Source organism: Nomascus leucogenys, chromosome 4 (genome assembly GCF_006542625.1).
Source record: "Nomascus leucogenys isolate Asia chromosome 4, Asia_NLE_v1, whole genome shotgun sequence".
Taxonomy (NCBI): domain Eukaryota; kingdom Metazoa; phylum Chordata; class Mammalia; order Primates; family Hylobatidae; genus Nomascus; species Nomascus leucogenys.
The window spans coordinates 89,524,291-89,550,985 of NC_044384.1; the positions used below are offsets into that span (position 1 = coordinate 89,524,291).

General features: G+C 54.9%; 1 protein-coding gene across 1 annotated transcript in view; it reads left to right on the plus strand.

Moving 5' to 3' along the window:
- The window catches only part of ANO1 (anoctamin 1), a 114,166-nt gene that overhangs the window by 23,450 nt on the left and 64,021 nt on the right, over positions 1-26,695 (plus strand). The window contains exons 3-10 of the mRNA XM_030811417.1: positions 1,114-1,212; positions 2,033-2,184; positions 3,773-3,827; positions 6,353-6,404; positions 9,386-9,441; positions 14,124-14,165; positions 20,516-20,580; positions 22,229-22,363. Coding sequence (XP_030667277.1) covers positions 1,114-1,212; positions 2,033-2,184; positions 3,773-3,827; positions 6,353-6,404; positions 9,386-9,441; positions 14,124-14,165; positions 20,516-20,580; positions 22,229-22,363 — 656 coding nt within the window. The remainder of the gene's footprint in view (positions 1-1,113; positions 1,213-2,032; positions 2,185-3,772; positions 3,828-6,352; positions 6,405-9,385; positions 9,442-14,123; positions 14,166-20,515; positions 20,581-22,228; positions 22,364-26,695) is intronic.

Sequence of the window (26,695 nt, forward strand, 5' to 3'; positions counted from 1 at the left end):
TTTCCCTTCTTGTTGCGTCAGCACCCTGGACAGCTGGGTGGTCTCAGGGTGACAGGAAGGCCGACTGATGTGACATGTGTCTTTGATGGGGAAATACGTTGTGGTTGCAAAGATGCTGCTTGTTTGCTAAAGGGACTCTATTAAACGTGAAATCCAGAGGGGAGAGGGAAAGCTAGAGACGCTGGGGGCATCTTTGCATCTGATCCCCGATTAAGAGTGGGGAGTCTGGGCAGCCCTGCCTGTGTTTGAGCACAGCTCCACCCTGCTGGCAGCAAGACTGTAGGCTGTGGTGACTTCATCTCCCCCAGCCTCAGTGTTCCCATCTGTACAGGGGGCCTTTCTCATCAAGCTGGCCATGAAGGTTGATGGAGTCAGTTCTCATGAAGCCCCTAGCTCAGTGCCGCATCCTTGCCAGCCAGCGCTCAGTGACTCTCTGCTGTTCACTGTTGTCATTGAGGACCAGAGAGAGGTGACTCGGCCAAGCTTGCAGCTGTTTAGGGAGGGCGCTGGACTTGAACTCGGGCCCGCCTTTGAGCCCGTGCACCAGGCTGCCCATTCTCTTTAGGATGAAGTCAGTGCAGATAACAAGGGAACCCGGGCAGTGGACCCAGAGCAGGCAGAGGTGTGGCCCTGACCCACAGGGGAAGATGCCCAGAGGGGGGACCATCTTCAGTCGCCCCCTCCTCGGCACTGCTCAGGGACCCACAGGTCCCTGAGTGATTCCAGGTGGAGGCCGAGGGGCCTGGGCTCTGCATCCTGAAAGGTCCTCTTTTGTGGCCTGGGCTGCTTTGGGGCCCCTTGGCTAAACCCTCCTGAAAACTTCCCCGGTGTTTTGGAGTCTATACCCACCGGGGATCCTCCTCTAGACCCTCCTGGCTCTTAAAGGTTCCTGTGTGACCTGGGGGAGCTCCCACAGCCCCCTGCACTTCCTCCCACCTTCTGCTAAAAGGGAATTCTAGCTGTGCCTCAAAGTGTTGTCAACGTGGAATGAGGCCGTGGTAAAAGCAGCCATGCACAGCAGCTGCTTGATAAATTGTGGTGGCCTCTGAAGATCAAGGTGGTTTTCCACGCAGAACCACCCCCCGCAACCCAGAACTTTCCTTCTCTCTCCAGACTAAAATCCACGGAGTCGGGTTTGTGAAAATCCACGCCCCCTGGAACGTGCTGTGCAGAGAGGCCGAGTTTCTGAAACTGAAGATGCCCACAAAGAAGGTTGGTGTTGATGGTTCTGCTCCGAAATGAATCGCCAAGTCTAGAGGTCACTTGGACGCCCAGCGGTGAAACATGCCTACCTCGAGGCCCTGAGTTTTATAAAAAACCCAGTAGGCTTCATGGCTACCCCTGGGGAGGACCATGTGGCTCGATGTGACAAGGCCCCCAGGTTCCGGGGTCCTGACCGTGGTGAATATGACCCAGCCCTGGGTGGTCTTTAGAGACCCCAGACCAAACCCCACCAAGAGATGGTGCAGGCAGAAGAGCCCACCTCTCAGCCCCCGGGGAATTTACTGTACTTGCAGACACAGTTACAGTTCGGGCCGTGGTGCTTTCCTGTTTGTGGCATCTCAGCTAATTTATCAGATTCATTTTAATTACACTTTCTGGCTTACTGGGATTTCTCTTTTTAATCTGTGAAAACTTTATATCTAAAAAGCAGTTTAACAGAAGCTTAGCTTGGAGTCGGTATTTACTCTGGCAGGCGGATGGGTGAAGCCGGGCTAGGTAGTAAATCAGCCTCCTGCTTCTCGCGTCCTCAGAGACCACTTGGATTACCTCTTTTGAAGCAAAAGTAAAGTTGAGGGGGGAAGTTCTCTGGAACGCCTTATAATTGTGCTTTTGGCGGGGAGCTGCTGAAACTCTGGGCTTTCACAGCGTGGGCGGGGCGGGGTGGTGCATTCTGGCCCACCCAGGCGCTCTGCTCTCAGGACACACCGTTGCATGGGGCGGGACGGTTCTCTGACCATCCGAGAACAGATTCCACGGATCGCGGTCCAGCAGGGTGACGCGGCTCCCCGGTCCCTTGTCTTATCTGCAGATGTACCACATTAATGAGACCCGTGGCCTCCTGAAAAAAATCAACTCTGTGCTCCAGAAAATCACAGACCCCATCCAGCCCAAAGTGGCTGAGCACAGGCCCCAGACCATGAAGAGACTCTCCTATCCCTTCTCCAGGGAGAAGCAGCATCTGTAAGTGGGGACCCCCAGCCTGCTCCCCAAAGGGTCCCGTGTGTGGGGATTTAAACTTCTAGCATGAGAAATGCAGATTGATTATCTGTCCCCCAAAGAAGAGCGTGTTCCTGTAAGAGCTTTGGGTTGCTGAGCCCAGAAAAGGCCGTGGAAATGATTTCTAAGATCACTGTTAACTGAGGAGTCAGGGGGACACAGCATCTTGTTCTGCTTGGTGATGCAGGAAAAACTTCTTTGGCCTGAGTGAGGACCCCAAAGCAGTGGTCTAGACATGCCTTCCCACCCCCTCGGCCCCCCCTCCCCCACCACCCCATCCCTCTCCAGGGTCTGGCCAACCAACCAGGCCTCCTGCAGCCCAGGCAGCCTTGAGCCCCAGTAAGTCTCACTCCTTGTGGCAGAAATTGAAAAGCATCCCCAGGCAGGAGGCCTGAGGCCCCAGGGACTCACTGCCAGCTGGCTTGCCTTGCAGGGCCACATCTATTCTGGAAACTTCCCTCCTCCCGAGGGGCAGTGGGGCGTAGCCACCTGGGTCAGCAGTGACTGCAAGGCCTCTGCTGGCCTCACTGGGCAGAGCTGGAGCGTGAGCAGAGGTGGGAATAGAAAGCTTGAGCCATGGGAACCCAGAGGGACTTTGGATGGAAGCTCTGCAGGGCAGGAGGGCTCCTGGACAGTGCTGGCCTCACAGGGTCGGGGGGCATGGAAGAGCAGACAGGGAGGACGAACAGGTGCCTCAGCTCACAGGGGTCCTTGCTTATGAATGTAGTAGGGGTGGAGCCATGAGCATCACTGGATGCATTTACCAGGTCCTGATTCCTAGAGGGGACAGGACATGTCACCAGAGAGAAGGAAGCGACCCCCAAGCCCAGCCCTCTCCTTCAGCTCCAGAACGCGGGCTTGGGTCATTAGAGGAAACTGCCCTCCTTCCAGGATCCCCGCCGACCTCCCTCGTCTCTGCCCTGGGTTGACTCTGTCAGCCCTGCTGCCTGGACAGGGCTAGGCTCACCTCCAGGCTCCGTGGAGGTGGAAACTGCCCCAGCTGCCCTCCCCAGCTCTCCCCCAAGTGCCTTGGATCGCAGGGAGAGCAGGGAGTGTGTTCCCAAGATGCCCCTCCACCCTCAGGAAGCCTCAGGCCATCCCAATGCAGCCCATCAGGACCCAAACCACTGGAAGTATAGGGAGATTGTTTTCAAAGTTGGAGCTGTCTGATGGTGGCAGTGATACTGCCCCTGTCCCCCGCCTTGTTGAAGCAGAGGCTTTCAAAACTGCCCACTGAGGATGTCATCAAAAGGAAGCAGGGATCTTCCGGGGGGCTGTGGAGGGTAGGGGGCTGGAGGGTGGTCTGACCTTACTTGCCTCCTAGGTCACTTCCCACCTGTGTGGGTCTCAGGCCTTGCCCAGGTGCGGGGGCGGTGAAATAGTCTGTTCCAAATGCCCAGGGGCGGACGGGTCATACCTGGCGTGCGGACAGAGTTCCGTCCATTTCACGGTCGCCGCTAATGGGGACAGTGTGGTTTCCCAGGGCCTTGAAACCCAGAGAACTACTGGCTCTGGTGAACTGTGTCTTGTTTCTTTCCCGATATTTCCACAGATTTGACCTGTCTGATAAGGATTCCTTTTTCGACAGCAAAACCCGGAGCACAATTGTAAGTATCGCACGCGCCTGGAAACGGCTCACCGGCAAGGTGGCCCTGGGGATCCAGGTGATAATTTCATTTTGGTGAAACTCCTCCCGGTGGAAGCCGGCTCTAATTGTCTGTGACAGAAATAATTAGAATAATGAAGGGAGAGGGCAACGAGGGGCCCAGGGGATGGTCATGCCCCAGGCTGGGGCAGCTCAGAGGAAGGGAATCAGCACAGAGCTCGGGAAAGCAGGAGGGAAGCCAGACCCCTGGAGTGATTTCAGACGTCGGTGTTTCTGGATCTGTGCAGCTCCCAGCACATGTCTCAGAGCCTCCTCGTGGTGGGATTGTGCATGCCTGACCATCAGGCCACGATTCAGGCAGGTGTGGGCAGGAGGGAGGGGGTGGTGGAGGTGAAGGCGCGTGGGTTGAGATCTCTTTCCAGGCCTTTGCCAGAGGAGCCAACTGAGGTTTGAAATCTGACTAGGCCACCCTGCCCTACTCAAGGCACTGGCTTCATGTTTATCCAACCTGTCCACCAGCCAAGCTGGGGCTGTGCATGCCTCAGGACCCAACTTCTATCTAAACAAGAAATTAACCTAGCAGCCAAACTGTTGCTGTTGTTCTCTCTTCCCTGCCCAGAAAGCCCAGCCTGGTCGGGCAGAGACAGAAGGCTGGGAGGAGGCAGCCAGGGTGACCTTGTCCAGACGACTACGCCTCATGACCACCACCTGAGACTGGCAGGCAGCCAGCAGGAGGGCGGTGCAGGTCGCACCAGCACGGGGGGTTCTGAGCCACTGCTGGGACAGGCAGATCTGGGGCGGGGAGGAGGGCATCTCTTTCCCAGAGACCCTGGAGGCCAGTTTCTAAATGGCCAACATGCTCCAAAGAAACTGATAATTCATAGCTTTGGCCTTGGTTAGTCGGGCCTAATAGTCATCAAAATCCAACAGCATGCAGAGGTTCCAGGCAAAGGCGTGGAGAACTGACAGCCCTTCCCCACTCCTCTCCTCCACACCATTCATTCTGTCCTGGCATTGGGGTGGTCCAGTGTGCAATAGGGTAGGAGTCAGAGAACAGCAGTACTCAATAGGGAGAGGCCCACTGTGCTGGTCTTGGGTTTTAGACCTTTGGCCTGTAGGCACTGGGGAGCCATAGAAGGTTGTGGAGCAAGGTTGAGGATGTGGTGAGATCTGTTCTAGAAGGATCACTGCCAGTGGACAGCTGTGGGAGGGCAGATGACTGGTGGATGAGGGCTCATGGCAGTGGTCATAAACATGGGCCACAACTGCATGTGGAAGGGAGGAGGTGGTTACAGGAGAATCAGCAAGTTCAGAACCGATTAGATCTGAGGGATGATGGGCAGGGAGCCATTGAGAACAGCTGAGTGGGCGATTCCTTCCTTCATTCAGCAGGGATGTATTGGGCACCTGCTGGGTGGGAGAAAAGAGGCACTGAGGACATTTATAATCCGGCAGGTGGGGAGAGGCAAGCCGAGCTAGAAGACAGAGCCACTGGGAGGGTGGTGGCTTTAGGGCCTGGTTGTTAAGGGGACCCTGGACCTATTCTGATCTGAAGGGGACAAGTGCTTCTGGGAGAAGGGACAGTCAGGTCAGAGGCCCTGTGGCTGCAGGAGTGAGTTTGGAAAGTGAGAGAGGCAGCCAGGGGGCGGAGTTGTTGGGACAGGTGGGTCCAGTGGAGGCAGAGGGGAAGAGGTCAGATGGCCTGGGCCTGGGGAAACTGGAAGGACGCTGACCTTGCCTGAGAGAGTGGAGGCAGAATTGGCGTGCCCTGAAATGCACATCTGCATAGCACGACCAGTTCTTCTCACCCCAGCTTACAGATGGAAAAACTGAGGCCAGGGGTGGTGATGTCTTTGGTCCAAAATCACACAGCTGCAAATGGCGGAGCTGGCGCCAGGTTCCAGGCAGACAGACTCCCGAGCCAGAGGTGCCGAGGCAACCAAACAAAACATGTCACTAGTCAAGGGGCAGGCGGCCAGGGTGGGATCCCTTCAGCAGGGCTCTGCCCAGGCACCAGGAACCCAGAGCCCGATGATGGCCACCTCCTGCCACCATGGGGAATGGATCCCAAGGCCTGCCCCACCACCACCACCCCTGATCCCCCAGAGTCCTAGAACATTCAGGGGCTGTGTCCCAGAGTGGTGCTGTTCCAACTCAGCTCTCAGCACGAGGGGACTGTAAACCCACCAGGCAGGGTACGTGGCACAGCTGTGACACGGGACACCAGCACTAGGCCCAGGAGGGCACGGCGGTGCTTTGCCGGGGCCGGCTGCCATGACTCCCACGTTGGGAGGTGCAGGTGGCACCTGTTTCTCCCTGAGAATCTCAAGCCTTTGACAGTGTTGAGAATCCGGAGCTGGGTCAACCCTCCCTGAATAAAGGCCATTGTCTTTCCTTGGAGGATAGCACCAAGGAGGTCTTCATGGGTAACGTGTGACCAGGTCCTCTCCAGCCACAGCAGACCGTTTCTGCTCGTGGGAGGTGCCTCAAGTAACTGCTCACCCCTCCTTCTTGTCTCTGCAATAGGTCTACGAGATCTTGAAGAGAACGACGTGTACCAAGGCCAAGTACAGCATGGGTAAGCACGTTTTTGGGGCTTGAGATCAGCGTTGCTTTCCAAGTGGGAATCTCACCTCCTTGTCATCTCTGTGGGAGGCGGGCAGCCGGCTTGGGGTGTTTAAGAGGGTTTTGATTTAAGCCTGTGTAACAGTTCCAGACAGGAGGGGCTGGGTTGGGAGCGTGCAGAGCAGTTTTATGGCCCAGCACTTTTAAACACAAATGTATCCTTCACTTTGGCCTGAGGGGTTTGTGAGCATGTGGACAGGCTCTCCCTGCAGGGGTGGTAAACCCAGGCTGGAAACAGACCAGCATTAGGGGTGACCAGGGATTCCTGGCTCTCTCTTGACCCTCACGGTCCAGTGGGAAGTAATCGGGGTTCCAGCCGGGGGGGCGTCTCCGTGCAGCTGTTCCGGACCCTTAAAAGCACACCAGGGCTTGCTGAAAGCAGCACCCCCTGACCAGGCACCACCAGGTACAGACAGCCTAATTCTAATTCCAGAAGCTGCCACAAAACCATCCTGACCAGGCTCCCTGGGTACCAGTTTCCAGAACCCCTTAAGCCGTAGACACAAAATCTTCCCAATTAAATTGTGTAGCTGGGAACCACCCCCTATAGTGGGTCCCTTGCCCACAGCTGCAGGCAGTTTCTGAAAGCCAGAACATTGCAGAGCAAAGGAATGCAATTTCCAGCCTTCCCTCCCCTCCTTCTTGAGCTGTCTTATGCCCTGCTGAGAGCCGTGCCATAGGGTAGCATCCATCACTCTGTAGAAGCCTCTCAAAGGATGAGGCCATGGCTCCCGGGGGACACAGCAGGTCTGGAGTCTGTGCATACTGGAGGGACCATCTTGCTGCCTTGGCTCCCCGTGGTGGCAGGAATGCCGTGGGAAGTAAAATGGAGAGCAGTGGGAGTCAAGGGCTCGGAACTAGAATTCCTGAGGTCAGGCCTGGGAGACAGAGAGAAGACAAACCCTCGACAGCTCTGGTGGCTGCTTGGCCCCCGACCATATGGCCTGTGGTCACTCACAGGGATACCCTTGCAGGCCCAAAGTCTCTAAGTCCATGTCCTAAGTCAAGGGGAGTGTGGAGGAGTCCCATCCAGGGTCAAAAGGACTGAGATCCTCTAGAATGGCCAAGCCCTAGTCCACACGACTGCAGTGAGGTCAGGCGGAAAGGAAGGTGACGTTGGGAGTTTGGGTTTTTGAAATTGCTCTTCTAGGTCACCGCTGCCAGGGCACAGCCTTGGAAAGGTCACTAGAGGTAAGGAGGAGGCATGGTTCTGGTCCCAGGGCCGGGTCTTGGACCTCGATTTCCCCCGTTGGTCCCTGCAGCATTCCTGACAGTAGAAACATGTATGGTTGCAATAGAAGTCCAGCATCTTTGGGCTGCATGGCCCGGGCTGACTCTCTGCTCGGGTGGTCCCTGGGGACACAGGGTCTCTGTGCTCCCACTGGTTTTGTGGCGGGGCTGGTTCCCTGCACCTGGTGACAGGGCAGATAGATGCGGGTCCTCCTCTTCAGCCCTGCTTCACCACGGCACCTAGTCTGAGAGTCGATCCACCTCTAAATTCATCCTCAAGTACGGAGGATTCCCGTCACCTGCCAAGTTGTGTCTCATAGTCTTGCAGGATGAGCAGGGTGGGGCTAGCTGGGGGATTTAGGAACTGTGATGAGACAAGGCCTTCCAGATAGAGGGAGTGGTGTGTGCAAAGGCCCTGAGGCAGGCAACACCAGGTTAGCAGCATTCCAGCAACAGGAAGGAGGCCAGCGAGCCTGGATCAGGCCCCATGTTCACTTTCTATTGCAGACAAACTTTTCACTCACACGTGTGGCTTAAGCCCCTTTCTCTGGTTTTGATTTCTAAACATTCCTTAGGTCCGCTGATCATTCCAGGTCACTGACCACAGAGATGGCCCATTTTCAAGGGGATTTCGGGAGGTCATTTTCCCACCGCTATCAGGTGGAGTCTCAGAGGGTGGGCCGCCCAGGCTGCTGTGTAAAACAACGCTCTTACTGCCTAGGAAGCCTCTTCAGCCAAGCAGGGGGTTCCATGAGCAGCAGAGGGTCCCATGGAAACGCTCCCACCCAGCTGGGCCCCCACGATGTATTTGGAGCAAGATCAGATTTCCAGGAAACCCTTCCCCACACATGGCCCAGGCTCTCCAGTCCTCTCTCGCAGTCTCCTGGGGCTGGGCGCCCGCATGCGCACCTGTTAAGACACACAGGCATGGTGTTTTTATAATGTGCCCAGTGCAGGCCCTGGGGGCCACATAAAAAGGGGCCCCACCAGCATTCCACTGCCTCCAGGAGCACTGGATGGCCATGAGTCCGCCAGAATCGCTGGCCACCGACGCTTGCTGCCCCAAATGTAGCTTTGATCCTGTCAGGCCCTTCCACCTCACTAATAGCCAATGTATAAACAGGGCAAGGCGAGGGAAGAAAGAAGGACTCCGCCCTTCTAAGTAAAAGGCGGAAATGTGGGAAGTATGGTAAGTGTGGGCCTCCTGCGGCTTTTCCAATCAACCTAAAATCTAATTCCAAATTGTATGTGTGTTTTCTGACACCATCAATTTTTCCATCCGTATATTTCCTCATGATTCAGCTTCTCTAACCACTTACAATCCACCTTCCCCATCTGCGGGCTTGCCCTCAGACAGGTGGGGGGAGCCGGTGAATCGGAGGCTTGGGGTGACAGTGAAGCCACGGTCCGCTCACACCGCCTGCCTCTGAGACGGAGCCGCCTCTTGGGGTTTTCTCTGTGTCTTCCTAATTCTGCCAATCGAGCATGTGTTTCGTCATCTCCTAGTTGATAGATCAATAACCCAGCTGCGCCCTGTCATTCCTGGGGAAGAAACCCCAGAGGTGGTCGGGCTCTGCGTAGTCAGGTTCGTTACATTTTGAGAAGCTCTTGGTGGCTGAGATGGCCCTGTGACCGCTGTGACTTCACAATGTGAAGCGGGAGACCCGCCTGCCCCATAACCTTCTCTCTGCCTCTGTTTTTAAGGCATCACGAGCCTGCTGGCCAATGGTGTGTACGCGGCTGCATACCCACTGCACGATGTAAGTAACCTTGACACACGATTTATCTCTGCGTCATTTGACTCCCCAGATCCCGACGGGCCACACCCCCCAGGGAGCTGCAATTATCCTGTGGTCACAGCTTCCTGCTTGGCTCTCGCTGTAAATGTCAACTGTACACAGGCCTTCCCTGTTCCCCGGGTGGGGGCCAAGAAGTTACACACAGGGCCATCTTTTCTTGCAGAACAATCCCACCAAAACGGGGGCACGGGTGGCAGCTGCTCCTGCCTCGACTTCCTCTGAACCTCGTAGCTAGTGGGTCCACAGAATATCTTCCCTGGCCTGGGCTCCCCTCCCTCGGCTGGCCCGGGGCTCTGGCAGAATGACCAGGGCTCTGTATGTGTCTATTTCTGCAGAGCAAGTGGCCAGCTTCCTGAGCTGAATCTCCAGATCCCACTGGTATCCCTTTGACAAATATAGCCCATGTCCGCAGCTGACTTGGGGTGGAGAGAGAAGATTGTCTTCTTGTTGTGTCTATGGAAACAAGGACTCGAGTTCAGCAGGGCACTGGGAATAGGCCTCCCGGCCTGAGCAGTGTGGGAATCCCGGACAGAGGAGCTCTGAAAATTTGCAAATGTGCAAAGGCCAGGAGCCAAGAAGCAGGAGAGAAGGGACAGGCCTGGGACTAAGGAGACCCAGATTCCAGTCCCAGCCACTTACCTGCTCCTCCGCCTTGAGTGGTGGAGTCAGCCCCCTGTCTCACTGAGCCTCAGTGTCCCTATCTGTGGGTCAGGAATCATAACTTGGCCTAACTCTTTTCTTTTCTTTTTTTGAGACAAGACAGAGTCTCACTCTGTCACCCAGGCTGGAGTGCAATGGCATAATCTCGGCTCACTGCAACCTCCACCTCCTGGGTTCAAGCAATTCTCCAGCCTCAGCCTCCCAAGTAGCTGGGACTTCAGGTGTGCACCACTACACCCAGCTAATTTTTTGTATTGTTAGTAGAGATGGGGTTTCACCATGTTGGCCAGGCTGGTCTCGAACTCCTGACCTCAAGTGATCCACCCACCTCAGCCTCCCAAAGTGCTGGGATTACAGGCATGAGCCACCACGCCCAGCTTAATTCATCTCTTCTTGAGGAAGAAACACTGGATTAGACAAACGTAAGGTTCAGGGATCCCGTAGGGCGGCCCAGGGTGTCTTCTCCAGATGGTTGATCCCAAGGGAAGGAGTCTAGGCAGATTTGCTGCTCGTCACCTCGTCGCCTCCCTGTCAGGGCCTCCTCCTCACTGTAGGTGCGAGGATTGGGGTGGCTGAGCAGCCCCGCTTCCTCCCTTCGTGCATTCACACATGCTGTTCCTTCTGCTACGGTACTCTTCCCCGCCCCACCCCACCCCAGGTGAACAGAAGCACCCACACCACGCCTTCCTGTTGCCTTCCTCCCCAGGACTAGTGGCTTCTTTCTGCCTTCTCTGGGCCTCGGATGGTCCCTGTCCTGCAAAGATAGCACCGTCTGACCACCTTTAGTTATGTGTGTCATCTCAAGGAAGCCCCAGCACTCAGCACTCAATAGGTGCTCAATAAACGTGGTGTTGATTCGGATTGGATTGAGTCAGTTTGCCTCGGCCAGTGACCTGATGTCTGAGGAGGTTTCAAGGGCAGGGTTCAGGCCCCTAGACCGTGGCAGTGGCTCCGGGTTCCTGCCCTGAAGCCCTGAGTCTGGAGGAGCCCACTCCTCCATTCTGTCAGGCTTTCCTCCAGAGGACCCAGCCGGTCTGGCTGTTCTGCCCCACCCTGTGTAGGCTCCGGCTGGGCGCCAGGAAGACAGCCCTGCCTGGCACGGCCCATGATCCCAAGAAGGCAGCCTAGAGCTACATCCATGCTCCTGATTGACCTTTAAGCAGGTAATCCCCGCTGAGAGGCTGAGGCACCGAAGCCAAAATGTTTCCGGCCCTCCCTGCCTGTTTTGAGTTAGCCCTTTAAGTCTTAAAAGGGAAAGGGGAGAAATGAACATATCTGAGCACCTACTGTGTGCAGAGCCCTCTGTTTAGAAGGAACTGTACCTCATATAACCTGTGCAGACAGAGACTCAGAGAGGTTAATAACTTGCCTGAGGTCACACAGCCCCTGCGGAGGAGCTGGGGCCAAAAGCCATCCCTAGTGACACTCTGCAACCCCAGTGCCTCGCTGTGTCCCCACCTCATCCCGTCATGGAGGCCAAATGCATCCCTCTTCTTGGCAGCCACTGCTGCACTTGTCTTAGGGATTGACTGTCAACAGTTTAAATTGACTGGCGCAAAACTCCCTCATCAGCTGGATCTATTTATTGTGAGAGAGCCAGCCTCACAAGAAGCATCTCCAAGATCCACGCAGAGAATCTCCTCTTTCAAAATCTTCGTCGTGCCTTATGCAGCCATGTGGGGTCTGTTCCCACCTTAAAGATGGAGAAACAGGCTGGAGGGGCTCAGGCCACTTGCCCAGGGGCGCACAGTCCAGAAGGAGTGGAGCTCGGAAGCCCTGGGCTGTGGGTGGCAGGTATCCTTAGGAAATATGGAAGTTTACAGCCACAGATTTTCCATACGACTGAAGGGTACCCGTGCTGCTAAGTACCAAAGCCGATGCTTAAGCATTTGGGGAGATGACTGGTTCTGGCCTGAGCCGCGTGCACCCATGTCCTTACCCAGAACACTGACTGCGGGGAAGTTCAGGCTGGCCTTGGTGGCCATGGTGAGGCCCTCACTGCATGCTGTGTAGTTCCGGCTTTACATTTTTACTTCCATCTTCCTCACCATGAAGCTGTCCTGCCTCCTACCCCGTTCCAATCCTGTGCTTACTGCATTCATTCATTCATTCATCAAGAATATCTGGCCGGTTGGGCACGGGGCTCACGCCTGTAATCACAGCACTTTGGGAGGCCAAGACAGGTAGATCACCTGAGGTCAGGAGGTTGAAACCAGCCTGGTCAACATGGCGAAACCTCATCTCTACTAAAAACACAAAAATTAGCTGTGCATGGTGGCACATGCCTGTAATCCCAGCTACTTGGGAGGCTGAGGCAGGAGAATTGCTTGAACTTGGGAGGCGGATAACAACCTGATAGAATTGTGTGTGGGTAAGAGTCACGTGCTCCAAGCGAGACCCTGAGGAAGTCTCCTGGAATCAGAGTGTATCACCTGTACTGAAAGGACTTTGATATTTATGTTGGCTACTTGGCGGCCTTTTAGCTTTCTTCCTGACTAACATCTCCCTGCCTGAGGTCACCAGCGTAGGGACCTCCGTATAAATGAGGTGCTGCTGGGATCGCGTGGCTGTCTCATCCATGGAAAGAAACTGGGAAACACTAAAAGGAGTCAGGCTTGGATGGGTGAGGATCCCCTGAAGACTTAGGAGGAAATTGGTTAAACTGCTCTCAGAGCGTCTTCGTTCCAAGACCACCCGCATTGGGTTGCTTGCTTGAGTGTGTGGTCAAGTCGTCCCCACCTGGCAGGGGTTAGAAGGGGTCATGGAAGTTGCTGGTGAGTGGAGAGGGCACTGGACAGACCCCCAGGGGCCCCATAGTTTTGTCTGCCTGGATATTCTTAAAACCCATTGGCCAGGCCAGGCGCAGTGGCTCACGCCTGTAATCGCAGCACTTTGGGAGGCCGAGGCGAGCGGATCACTTGAGGTCAGGAGTTTGAGACCAGCCTGGCCAACATGGTGAAACCCTGTCTCTACTAAAAATACAAAAATTAGCCAGATGTGGTGGTGGGCACCCGTAGTCCCGGCTACTTGGGAGGCTGAGGCAGGAGAATCACTTGAACCCAGAAGCGAAGGTTGCAGTGAGCTGAGATCATGCCACTGTACTCCAGCCTGAGCGATAAGAGTGAAACTCCATCTCAAAAACAAAAACAAAATCAAAACAAACAAACAAACAAAAACCATTAGCCAGGCCAGGCCAGCCATGCCCTGAACCTCGACAGAGCCACTCCCTTGCTGCTCCTCCCCAGTTACTTATGTTAACTGTACTTATTTGGGGCTCACTGAACGACAGTTAAGTATCATTTTGAGTGTTTGCAAGGGTAAGGTGCGCATAGCCATAGGCAGTCTAGACCCATGATGTTCCAAGACGGGCTTTCAACCCTTAGACCCTTCTCTTCCTTTAGGTTTGAAGGTCTGGATCCAAGTCAGGGTCTGACCAAACTTAGCTGTGGGTCCTCAGAAATGTCAGTTTGCTTCTCGGAGCCTCAGTGTTTCCATCTGTAAAATGGGAGTTTTGGACTCACTGATTAGATGACAATGACCATGTCATTTACTGTCCCTCTTGGGATGCTCTACAGTGAAAAGGGAGCAAGACACGGACTGTCCCAGCAGAGTGGGACATACATGCACCCTATTGATACGACTCTTCTGGCCTCCGAAAGCCCCGTTTCATTTGTGTTTCTGGTTCCAAGGACCCAACTGTGGATCCTTTCCTAGAGTTCCCTCTGTGTCAAGGGAAGGGGCGGCTCAGGCCGTCCTGGTGGTGGAGGCCAACAGGGCGGCCAACAGGGACGTGCACGGCCTTTCTATCAGAACAGGGGGCACACCTGGGCAACCCTCATGCTCTGTGTGAAATGTTGCCCCGGGATGATCTTAATTTGTGTCAGCGAGGGCTGCTAGGGTTTATGTTTCGAAACATAACGGATGTGAGCGCCTCCAAAGCTCCATTGGGCGACAAGAATGTCCCTTTCCTCTTTTTTTAACAGGGAGACTACGAGGGTGAAAACGTGGAGTTCAATGACAGAAAAGTAAGTTGATGGAGCGGAGCAGGAGGCGGCTCTGTCGGAGCCTGGAGGCGTTCTGGGGCGGGGTGGGCCTGCAGCTGGACCGAGGACTTGCTGGCCTCCAGGGCCTCCCCAGGGTGCTCGCTGTAGGGGGCTGAGAAGCGGGTGTCCCCTCTCGCCTTTTCAAGAGAAAAGTCCATGAGCTTTGTTGGCTGGTTTGTTTTCCTCTTTCTGATTCTCAAAAGTGCCCTTGGCAGGTGGCCGTGAGCATGGGAGAGGGAAAGCTGTCCTCCCAGAGCCCACTCCTTGCACCCTGTCCTTCCCTTATCTTCTTGGGACAATCTGAACTGTGCCTGGGCCTCCAGCAGTCCTTGCTGGCATGTGGCCTAATCCCACAGGGCTCCCAGGCAAATAAACTTGGGAACCACTGAGAGCAGGTGCACAGAGAACAATGGCCCCCAGCAGCGCATTGGGGAAACCTGTTTGATGGTGGTCAATGAAGCGTTTCTCAAATTTACCTGACCTGGAACCCTTTTACATGGAGAAGTTGTTGAGCTAGTGTTCCAGGGAATACACTTTGGGAAACACTGGGTGACCCCTTTATTCTTTTTTCTTTCTTTCTTTCTTATTCTTTTTTTTTTTTTTTTTTTTTTTTTCTTTTTTGAAATGAAGTCGTACTCTGTCACCCAGGCTGGAGTACAATGGTGCAATCTCTGCTCTCTGCAGCCTCTGCCTCCCAGGTTCAAGTGATTCTCCTCACTCAGCCTCCAGAGTAGCTTGGATTACAGGTGCCTGCCAGCACGCCCAGCTGATTTTTGTATTTTTAGTAGAGATGGGCTTTCACCATGTTGGCCAGGCTGGTCTTGAACTCCTGGCCTCAAGTGATCCACCTGCCTCGGCTTCCCAAAGTGCTGGAATTACAAGCGTGAGTCACCACACCCAGCCAGCCCCTTTATTCTTTAGTGGCTGTTGCTAATTTCCCTCACTCCCCAAAGCATGGGTCCCCACCCTGTGCCCCTCAGTCTGAGCACGGGAACTCCACCCTTCCCACCCAGGCTCCCCAGGAAGCTCTGCTCCTCTACCATGCCTCCCAAAAGAACATGTCCCCACCACATCCATTTGCTCTTCCCTCCTCTCCCATGGGCCCACACCCGATACCAGCCTTCCCCCCAGGTCTCCACATCAGCCTCTGTTCCCCAAACGTGCCCAGCCTTCCCTCCCAGGAAGCAGTCCTTCCTGGACCCTGCATGTGCAGCCCTTGCCCCATCTGCTGGTCCTTCCACAGGCGGTGGGTAGAGATGCTTCCCTGACAACCTCACAATAGTGGCCTTGTCCCAATTCCCAGGGGCCAGGACCTCTGTGTATGGAATGTTCTTCATTTCAGCCTCCCCCACAGGCCCCCATACATGTTTTTAAATCTTTGGTACTTGATACAACTTGCCCGCCCGGGAATCCAGATGAAGATGCTATCTAACTTAGCACAAAAATTACATATTTGGTTATTTTTAGTGTAACATCTGGCATCGTCTGGGACCCCATGACTTGCAGAACTCCCTTCTCCAATCCCGTTGGGAAAGGACCATCCCCTCCACAGGCCTGTCCTGACCAATTCCAGCCTCAGAGTCCAGCCCCCTTCATCCCTCCGCACCCCTCTGGCACTTGGCAGATGCCTATCCTCCCCCTAAAAATGCTTCTTCCATGGACCCCAGCAGTCCCTTTCTGGCCAAATTCAGTTCTCTGGGTCACAGGCCCCTGAACCCTACCCCCTCCTCCCCCTCCTCCATTCTCCAGCCACACTGGCTGCTTTTCTAATCTCAGGATTGCTTGGCTGATGGTCACATCAGTGCCAGGACTAGCTCATTCAGTTACTTATTCATTCAAGAAATACTTACTGGGCACTACTCTGTGCCAGGCCCAGCAAACACAATGCGGGTTTGTCCAGGCCCAGCTGTTTACTCTACCTGGAATGATTCCCACTCCCCATTTAATTTTAGGTCCCAGCAGTGGATACAAGGCCTGGCCCATGGGGGTAGTCAGGGAGTAATGAATGACAGTTCAGTGGATGGATGGATTAATGGATGATAGATGGATGGATAGAGATGGAGATGGATAACTGAATGATGGATAATGGATGGAGGGATGGATGGATAAATTATGGATGGGTGAATGGGTGGATGGATGAATAGATGATTGATGGGTGGGTGGGTGGATGGATGGGTGAATGAGTGGATGGACAGATGGATGGTTGATGGATGGGTACATGTGTGGGTGGATGGATGAATGGATGCTGAAGGGATGAATGATGGATGATGGGTGGGTGGGTGTGTGGATGGGTGGCTGATGGAAGGATGAATGATGGATGATGGGTGGGTGAGCGGGTAGGTGGATGGATGGATGCTGGAGGGATGAATAATCAATGATGGATGGATGGGTGATGGGTGGGTGAGTGAATGGGTAGATGGATGGATGGATGCTGGAGGAATTAATGATAGATGATGGGTGGGTGGATGGATGATGGAAGGATGAATGATGGATGATGGGTGGGTGAGCGGGTAGGTGAATGGATGGATGCTGGAGGGATGAATAACCAATGATGGATGGATGGGTGGATGGATGATGGGTGGGTGGGTGGGTGGATGGACGAATGCTGGAGGAATGAATGATGGATGATGGGTGGGTGGATGGATGGATGGATAAATGGATGGATGGGTGCTGGAGGAATTAATGATGGATGATGGGTGGATGGGTGGCTGATGGAAGGATGAATGATGGATGCTGGAGGGATGAATGATGGATGCTGGAGGAATGAATGATGGATGATGGGTGGGTGGGTGGATGGATGGATGGATGGATGGACAGGTGCTGGAGGAATTAATGATGGATGACGGGTGGATGGGTGGATGATGGAAGGATGAATGATGGATGATGGGTGGGTGGACAGGTGGGTGAATAGATGGATGCTGGAGGAATGAATAATTAATGATGTTGATGGGTGGGTAGGTGGATGATAGATAGATGGGTGGATGGTTGATGGGTGGATGGGTAGGTAAATAGATGGATGCCAGAGGGATGAATAATTAATGATGGATGATGGAGGGATGAATGATGGATGCTGGAGGGCTGAATGATGGGTGGGTAGATGGATGATGGAAAGAAGAAAAGGAGTGAAGGAGGGAGGATTAGATGGGTGTTTGGGTCCTAACTCAGAGCTGCAGGGAAATCTGCATTCTGCCACGATGGCTCCACATCACAGCCTGGTGCCGAGTTTTTGCCTTTCTGGTGACAGATTCCATGGCTTCTCCCTTATTGTTCTCATCAGTGGTAGGAGCCCCGCGTGCCTGACCCTGAGTACCTCACAAGGCAGAAAGGAGAGTGCAGCCAAGGACATTTCAAGGACATTTTCCTGTGCTGAGCTGGAGGGTGGGCAGAAGAGAGTGTAGGGAAGTTTAAGCAGGAGGCAGGTCTGGGCAGGGCAGCCATCACTCTCCGCCTGATCATGGGACCACAAACACGTAGGAGTACTTGGGACTGAGCCACTTCCTCCAGGACTGTGGGCGAGTTCACACCTACACAGAACTGAACCCCAGGTGAGCAAGGCACGCCCCCAGAGCTGTCTTTGGATGTGCAGAAGGTGTTCTGGTGGGCAGCTGCTGCCTCCTCCTGCCAGGGTGCTGGAAGAGTAGGACCACATGGGCCCTGTGGGGGAGAGGGGTGGCTTGGGTTGTGGGGGATTGATTCCAGGTGTGGACTGAGGTCTGCTGCATCCCTGGGCTGGACTAGGAGCCACAGAGTCCAGCATGTCTTTCATCCATCCATTCATCTATTCATCCAGCAGTCACTTACTGAAAACCCACAGGACCTATTGGAGGCGTGGAGGGAGAGAAGGACCAGACAAACCTGGTCCCTCTGGTGCCTCCGTTCTAGAGGGAAAGGCAACGGGCAAGGACATATGCCAATTAAAGACGTTACCAAGGACTGGTGGCAGCCATGTGAGTCCTGGCAGGGGGTTTCGACGAGAGAGACGCCTGAGGGTTGTTGGGATCCCTCCAGGGTCCGGATGCTGGAAGGTTCCCAGGTCACAGTGACTGGAGCCGCCTGGCTGGCCTCGTTCTCCAGCTCACAGCCCCCATGCCTGGACACCCCCCTGCCTGCTCACCAGGTCTAAGGTGCCACCTTGGATTCCTTCCAGCACTAACAGAGGAGTCTTCAGTTGGATTTCTTTGCCTTGACAGTGCAGAGTGATTGATGTCGCCTCTTGGCAGGAAGAAAAGTCCACCGAGGTCAAGTGGTTTATGTAGAAAGCTGGGGGTGGGCCCCCTCCACACGTCTGTCAGAAGGTGGTGGGAGTCACTGAGGGCAGGTCCCTCCTCCCCCGGTGCAGAGCTTTGTCCTTTCTCCCTGTCCCTGTCTCGCTCCCTCGCTCCTTCTCTCCCCATCTCCCTCCCCTACCTCTCTCTGTCCATCTCTCTATCTCTGTCTCTCCATCCGCCTCTGTCTCTGTCTCTCTCTCCGTCTCTCCCACCTCTCTGTCTGTCTCTCTGTCTCTCCATCTGCCTCTGTCTCTGTCTCTCTCTCTGTCTCCCCCACCTCTCTGTCTCTATCTCAGTCTCTCTCCCTCTTTCCCTCCCTCCCCCTTCTCTCTGTCTGTCTCTGTCTCTCCATCTGTCTCTGTCTCTCTCTCCCTCTCCCCTACCTCTCTCTGTCTCTCTCCCTGCCTCCCTCCTTCTCTGTCTCTCCATCTGTCTCTGTCTCCCCCCTTCCTCCCTCTGTCTTTCTGTCTCCTCCTTCCCTCCTCCTCCCTCTCTGCTGCATCTTCCACCTATCTATGGCATAAATCAGCGACTTGACTCTAGGTGAGAGGAGGAAGCTGCCCAGGTTAGCGATGGCTGCTTTGCTTTTGCAGAGGTGCGGCTCCGCTTCATCAAGGTTTGCTGGCCGAGGCTTCCCTATGTACACAGTGAAACTGTGGCCTTTTCATTGTTATCTGCCTAACGAAATGCACTGATCCAGAACCACCCTGTACCTTTCGCACATCACTAACTCCCATGAGCCCATCTGCCTTCTCTCTGTGCCCTGGGAGGAGAGATCGCATCCGTCAGTGTAAAGGAGGAGACAGGCATGGGGGAAGGGGTCTGCCCAGGACTCTCGATTCAGGGGTGGGGGAACCTGCCCAGGGCCGTAGACAAGTCACAAGCCCCTCCAACCATGGCCATGTTCAGCTGCAGGTGAAGCTGGTGGTTTTGAGGGGCTGTGCAGCAGCAGGCAGCCCCTCTGTGCATCTCAGGAATATGCCCTCCACCTGTGAGTTTGGGTGGGGGCAGCCGTGGGTACACCTGCGCTGTTTCCCCTCCCTGTTTGTCAGTGGGGGGTCTCTATAGTGCACAGCCCCAGTGTTACCCCAGAGGAGACGCTCAGGCACGCAAGGCTGTGTCAGCTATGGAGATGGCTCACACTCACTTCCCACCCTCCAGGCACTGGGAGGAGTTACGGAGGCTCCAAGGGGTTCCCTCGTCCCCCAGCCATGACCTTGAATCTGAGTTTGGGAGGCCGCTTGGCCCCAGAATGGGTTCTGAGCTGAGGAGGAGGGCAGCTGCCCAGCCTCTGGCTCCTGGTGGGCAGCTGCTCTGTCCCGGGACAGCCTCTGGGCCCCTCATGGTACCTGCATCCTGCCTTCCCTGAGTGTGGCCCTGTAGCTGGGCGGGCGTGATGTATGAGCCTGGGCTTTGAGTTGAGGTCTGTAAAGCATTAACCACCCACATGCATGGGTTTATTTTTTTATTTTTTTACCAGCAGTCCTAACCCAGTGTCTTCCTCAGGACACCCTTTACATGTTCACACAAGGCTTCCAATCCACCAAACTCATTACCGTCCCTGCCCAAACCCTGGGGTGCGGGGGGTAACAGTGTGTGTCAATTTCATTTATTTCACGAAGCGCTGTTAATCAGACAGCCCATCTCAGGAGATAAACCTCGAGTATCTCTGCATCCTGTGAGAGTTTTTAAAACTCCACCGCTGGTATTTCTCTGCTCAAAACCCTGGTGGTTTTGTGCCCTTTATAAAGAATGGTTTGGTGTCTGACAGGTATGACCAAAAACCTTAAAGGTGAGAAGCCATACAGTGTCCGGCCCATTTAGATCAATTCCAGGTCAAATCACGAAGAGCTCACATTCCATAACGTGCCAGAAGCTTCCTTCCCATCCCCACGTTCACCTACAAAGGGAGGCCCACTCTTGCCAGCACACGGCCCACTCTCAAGAAGGGTTTGTGGGATGAATGAATGATGTCACAGAGGCTCAGTCCCCGCAGCTCTGCATTCCGGGGAGCAACCTCGGAGTGCTACATCGTCACCAACCCCACTGCTTCCTCCCCTTCAGCTCCTGTACGAAGAGTGGGCGCGCTATGGAGTTTTCTATAAGTACCAGCCCATCGACCTGGTCAGGTAAGAACGTGCCATAGGCCTGCGGGAATCAAGTCCCTAGTCCGATGGCGGTTGGATAACGTCCCTGTGGGTTTCAACCGCTCTGAATGTTCAGTACCTGGGAACATGTTTGAACTCGAAGAGCTTGTGTAGGAAAACCCAAAATGTCCCCGCAGGGCTGACAGCCTGGGCCAGCATTAGTTGAAGCAGTTTATTCAAATTCCCTGGAGGGCAGGCCCTTTTCAGTCGCATTTACCATCTCCTAAATTCACTGCCTGGCCTGGCCTCACTGGGCGGCTGGAGGGGTTTCCGGCTTTGAGATGTGGAGGGGAAGGAAAGAGCTGCCTCAAATGTGGAAGGATTTCTCCTCTCCCAAGAGGATCTCTGTCCTCACAGGGCAGGAAGGAGGGGCGGACCAGGTTAGGCAACTTGCCCACCAGAGCTCGGCCAATAGAAATCCATTCAAGCCATCAAGGTGCCAACCATGCTTAATATGAGAAGCAATTGGTTTTCTCGGCACCTCCCGGCCGAGGTTCTTTCCAGTCCTTATGCTGAACAGGGCTTGGAAAGGAGCCCACAGCCTCAGGGGAAGTACGCCCACGGCCACCAGCATGGGCCATCGCACACGGAAATGCGCCCACCTTCCCAGGGCACCACAGAGAAGTGGGGGCCGGGCGCGGTGGCTCACGCCTGTAATCCCAGCACTTTGGGAGGCTGAGGCAGGTGGATTACTTGAGGTCAGGAGTTCGAGACCAGCCTGGCCAACATGGTGAAACCCCATCTCTACTCAAAATACAAAAGTTAGCTGGCAGTGTTGGCGCATGCCTATAGTCCCAGCTACTGGGGAGGCTGAGGCAGAAGAATAGCTTGAACCTGGGAGGCGGAGGTTGCAGTGAGCCAAGATCGCAGCACTGTACTGCAGCCGGGGTGACAGAGCAAGACTCCATCTCACAATAAATAAATAAATAAATAAATAAATAAATAAATGCAATGGGCGTGGTGGCGGGCACCTGTAGTCCCAGCTACTTGGGAGGCTGAGGCAGGAGAATCACTTGAACCTGAGAGGCGGAAGTTGCAGTGAGCTGAGATCGTGCCACTGCACTCCAGCCTGGGCAACAGGAGCAAAACTCTATCTCAAAAAAAAAAAGAAAAAGAAAGAGAAGAGGCCTGGTGAGGTGTCTCATGCCTGTAATCCCAGCACTTTGGGAGGCCGAGGGGGGCGGATCACGAGGTCAGGAGATCGAGACCATCCTGGCTAACATGGTGAAACCCCGTCTCTACTAAAAATACAAAAAATGAGCCGGGCGTGGTGGCGGGCGCCTGTAGTCCCAGCTACTTGGGAGGCTGAGGCAGGAGAATGGCATGAACGCGGGAAGTGGAGCTTGTAGTGAGCCGAGATAGTGCCACTGCACTCCAGCCTGGGCAACAGAGCAAGACTCTGTCTCAAAAAAAAAAAAAAAGAAAAAGAAAGAGAAGAGGGGAGGGCTTCAGAAAAGCAGAGGGCACCCCCAACCTGATGGGGCGACCCAGGACCCCACTCCCTGCTTCTCGGATGAGGGAACGAGTGCCCCCGGTTTGACTTGCTCCTTGCTAGGGAGGGCCTGTGACATGTTTCCCTGCTAGTATTGAATGACAGTGGACTTGACTCTGTTCTGCTCCCCTGGTGTAGGAAGTATTTTGGGGAGAAGATCGGCCTGTACTTTGCCTGGCTGGGCGTGTACACCCAGATGCTCATCCCTGCCTCCATCGTGGGAATCATTGTCTTCCTGTACGGATGTGCCACCATGGATGAAAACATCCCCAGGTAGGCGGCAGGCCCCCCCCCACCCCATGGCCCACCCCCGCCACCCCGCGGCCCGCCCCTGCCACCCCATGGCACACACCAGGCCGCCCTCTCCTGCCATTCCAGCTGCACAATTCATTGGGACACTGGCCTCTCACACCAATTCCTGTACCCATGAAACCTCACGCCAAGCCACGAGCCATCAGGAGGAAAGGACACGGTTCGAAGCCATCTAGGAGTCTGGGTGTCCTTCTCAGGCCCATCTGTGCTAGGCTATGTTTTATTGTTAAGAGAAAGGCATAAAAGAAACATCTGACCATTTTCATTCTTTGAAGGTTGTTACGGTTTGCTTGATCTTTTTCATTGTTGATCATTAGTGACAAGAAAGTTATCTGTTTCCTTGTGTGGCCGGGAGGTGAGGCATGAATGCTAGGGGCCTCAGTGTAGGCTGGTACTTGAGGGAGGTGAGACGTGGATGCCAGAGGCCTCAGTGCAGGCTGGCACTTGCAGGAGGTGAGACATGAACGCTAGTGGCCTCGGTGCAGGCTGGTGCTTGCGGGAGGTAAGCGTGAACGCTAGAGGCGTCGGTGCAGGCTGGCGCTCGCGGGAAGTGAGACGTGAACGCTAGAGGCCTCAGTGCAGGCTGGTGCTCGCGGGAAGTGAGACGTGAACGCTAGAGGCCTCGGTACAGGCTGGTGCTCGCGGGAAGTGAGACGTGAACGCTAGAGGCCTCGGTGCAGGCTGGTGCTCGCGGGAGGTGAGACGTGAACGCTAGAGGCCTCGGTGCAGGCTGGTGCTCGCGGGAGGTGAGACGTGAACGCTAGAGGCCTCGGTGCAGGCTGGTGCTCGCGGGAGGTGAGACGTGAACGCTAGAGGCCTCGGTGCCGGCTGGTGCTCGCGGGAGGTGAGACGTGAACGCTAGAGGCCTCGGTGCAGGCTGGTGCTCGCGGGAGGTGAGACGTGAACGCTAGAGGCCTCGGTGCAGGCTGGTGGTCGCGGGAGGTGAGACGTGAACGCTAGAGGCCTCGGTGCAGGCTGGTGCTCGCGGGAGGTGAGACGTGAACGCTAGAGGCCTCGGTGCCAGCTGGTGCTCGCGGGAAGTGAGATGTGAATGCTAGAGGCCTCGGTGCAGGCTGGTGCTCGCGGGAGGTGAGACGTGAACGCTAGAGGCCTCGGTGCCGGCTGGTGCTTGCAGGAGGTGAGTGTGAACGCTAGAGGCCTCAGTACAGGCTGGTGCTCGCGGGAAGTGAGACGTGAACGCTAGAGGCCTTGGTGCAGGCTGGTGCTCGCGGGAAGTGAGATGTGAATGCTAGAGGCCTCGGTGCAGGCTGGTGCTCCCAGAAGGTGAGACGCGAATGCTAGTGGCCTCAGTGCAGGCTGGTGCTCGTGGGCTGTACAGTAGGTTCCACCTGCCCGGCTTCCTAAGGCTACCTGCTTCCCTTATCTGCATGGCCCCGGGAAATTCTGCAGGAACTGTTCCACAAGGGAGGATTGCATCCCACAGCATAGGTAGGCATCTGAATGTAGATCCAGTGTGCCTTCTGCTGTTCACCAAGGGTATGTCAGACGTCAGGGAGCTCGGAAAAGAAGGCCCAGACCTGAGACAGCCTCGCCTCGCTCAGGGGCCCAGTTCCCCCACGTGACTCCAGAACAAGAGTTCAGTTTTGCCTGGTGTGGTGGTGCACACCTGTAATCCCAACACGTTGGGAGGCTAAGGTTGGAGGATCCCTTGAGCCCGGGAGGTCGAGGCCACAGTGAGCCATGGTCTCACCACTGCCCTCCAGCCTGGGGGAACAGAGTAAGGCCCTGTTAGCCCAAAAAAAAAAAAAAGAGTCAAGTTTTGAGAAGCTCAGCCTCAGTGTGCAGAGTCCCTCTGGTGCTTTCGTAGCTGTTTCTTAGATCTTCTGACACGAACAAACCTAAGGATAATTCCAGGCTCCCAACCTCCGGCAGGGTCTCTATGCCGAGAGGCGGTGCCTTCAGTGTGCAAATCGCTCCGCCAGGGAATTGACTATAAAGGGGAATTTGGGCTGACCCTGCCCTGCAGGGGCTCGAAGTCTCAGAAAAGCCTTAAAATGTTAGTTTGGTTATTTTTCGAGCCACTCCTGCCAAGTATCTCTAAAGCAGAGGTATAGTTTAGAAAATTTATCAACCGAGCCTGTCTGTAAAGACCCAATCAGTCTTAGGAAAGAAACTGACTCTTAGCACAAAAAGACCATATCTGGTCAATTTTTGTTTAAATGATGTTTTGATACATGAATAACACCTAAAATATTCCACCACCACGCCCTCCCCCGGAATCAAAGCTCTGAGGAATCTGGCTTATCTCCCCTTTGGTGTTATTTGGTCCTAGGCAGGAGAAAGTTTTCCCTTTGTTTGCTAATATGATATGAGGCCCTGGGCACTTGGGTTTGGTTGTGGTAAAGATCAAGGTAGCCCAGACTTGGTGGGGATTGTAAGGCTGGCTTTAGGCTAAGAGCTCAAAGCCGGAGGGAAATGATGAGCGCAAGGTGAGGATTCTCCCCATGACCCCCTGGAGGAAGCCTGGGGGACCTCCATCTTCCTTCCTTCCTCCCCTTAGAGGGTGGCCTCAGCAGGGAGGCTCTGCCAGCCCAGGGGTTGGCCATGCCAGCTCGGCCCTTCCACCACATGGTCAGAAATGCAAACAGCAGTTACTCAGGAATCAGCCACTGTGGGCAGAGACGAGGCCGAGGCCAAGGCCTCTGCCCAGTAGGTGACTTGGAGTGAAGCGGGAGGTGCGTGCTCCCTGCAGCTTCCGCCCCATCCCCACCAAGCTTGCAGGGAAGCCCCAGCGTGGAGTCACCTGCCGCCCTTGCACCTCCGGTCCTCTCTGAAGAAGAGAGCTTCCTGCTGTTTGTATTTTGGCTAAAGGTGGTGAAGTGAGAGGTGGAGGGGGATTTACAATCAGCAGAAAAAGGCTTCTTGTTGGGCTGATGGTGTTTGTGCGAGAAGCTGAGGCGGGCAGGGAGGAGAGCCCAGGAGAGCAGTAGGGTACATCTTGGCCCTCCCTGTCCCCAGTCCCACCACCGTGGACTCCAGGCCACCCTCCAGGTGGTCACGGTGGCCTGGGCCACATGCTGGCGATGACGGGGATGGCCTACCACATGCCTGTTCTCTGGGAGAGGGGCTCGCATTGTGCCCAACTGGGGATGTCCTGCCCTCCACCCCCCAACACATTGCTTTCTTCTGCCCTCGAGAAGCCCTCAGAAGAGAGGAGGCTTAGTGAGGGGAAGAGATAAACCCCGAAAGGCCGGCTCCTGGCTTATGTTGAAAACTCACTGCTGCTGCGAGGCACTCGGCTATTGCATAATAATGGCAACAGAGTTGGTGACCACATGATGGCCGAGGGGTGCCAGGCACTGTTCCAAGGGCCATACTCGTGTTGGTTGTTGGTTGTTTAATCCTCCTGACAACCTATTATCACAACTTCTCTTCACTATCAGCAACCCCATTCTGCAGCCAGGAAAACCAAGGCCACACGGATCACAAAATGCAAGAGCTGAGATACAAACCCAGAGCTAGCTGACCGTAGAGTGCAGGTTCTCCCACCCACCGCCTGTGTGCGCCTGCCCACCCCACCTGACCCCTGCTTCCATGCACACACACACACACACACACACACACACACACACACTTCCTCCATGCCCCAGGTCGTGGCCATGGCTGCAATGAATTGTTCTTAACCTATCTATCTTTTGTGCCAGATACATGCAGTACCTACACCACCCCCCCTTTTTTTTTTTTGACACAGAGTCTCACTCTGTCGCCCAGGCTGGAGTACAGTGGTGTGATCTTGGCTCACTGCAACCTCCTCCTGGGTTCAAGCGATTCTCCTGCCTCAGCCTCTCGAGTAGCTGGGATTACAGGCATATGCCACCACGCCAGGCTAATTTTTATATTTTTAGTAGAGACGGGGTTTCACCATGTTGACCAGGCTGGTCTCAAACTCCTGACCTCAAGTGATCTGCCTGCCTCGGCCTCCCAGTGCTGGGATTACAGGTGTGAGCCACCGTGCCTGGCTCTACACCACTTTTTAATAAATGTTTAGGGACTGTACCTGAAGGAAGAGAATTGAACCAGAATGCCCATGATGCTGGGCACAGAGGAGGCCCTTCAGAGCCTTGCAGGGGACGTTTATTAAGCACCAGCGGCTGTGGACCAGGCATGGTTCTGCGCATAAGTTCAGTGTATCCAGAAAGTCAAAAAACAAACACCCACTTCAGCGTCCTCCCAGATCACCCTCCGACCCAACCAGCCGGGGTGTGTACTTAGAGCCCAGAGCCTTGTCCAAGGCAGCAGAAAGGAGAAAATTCAAAGCAGGCCAGAGCAGGA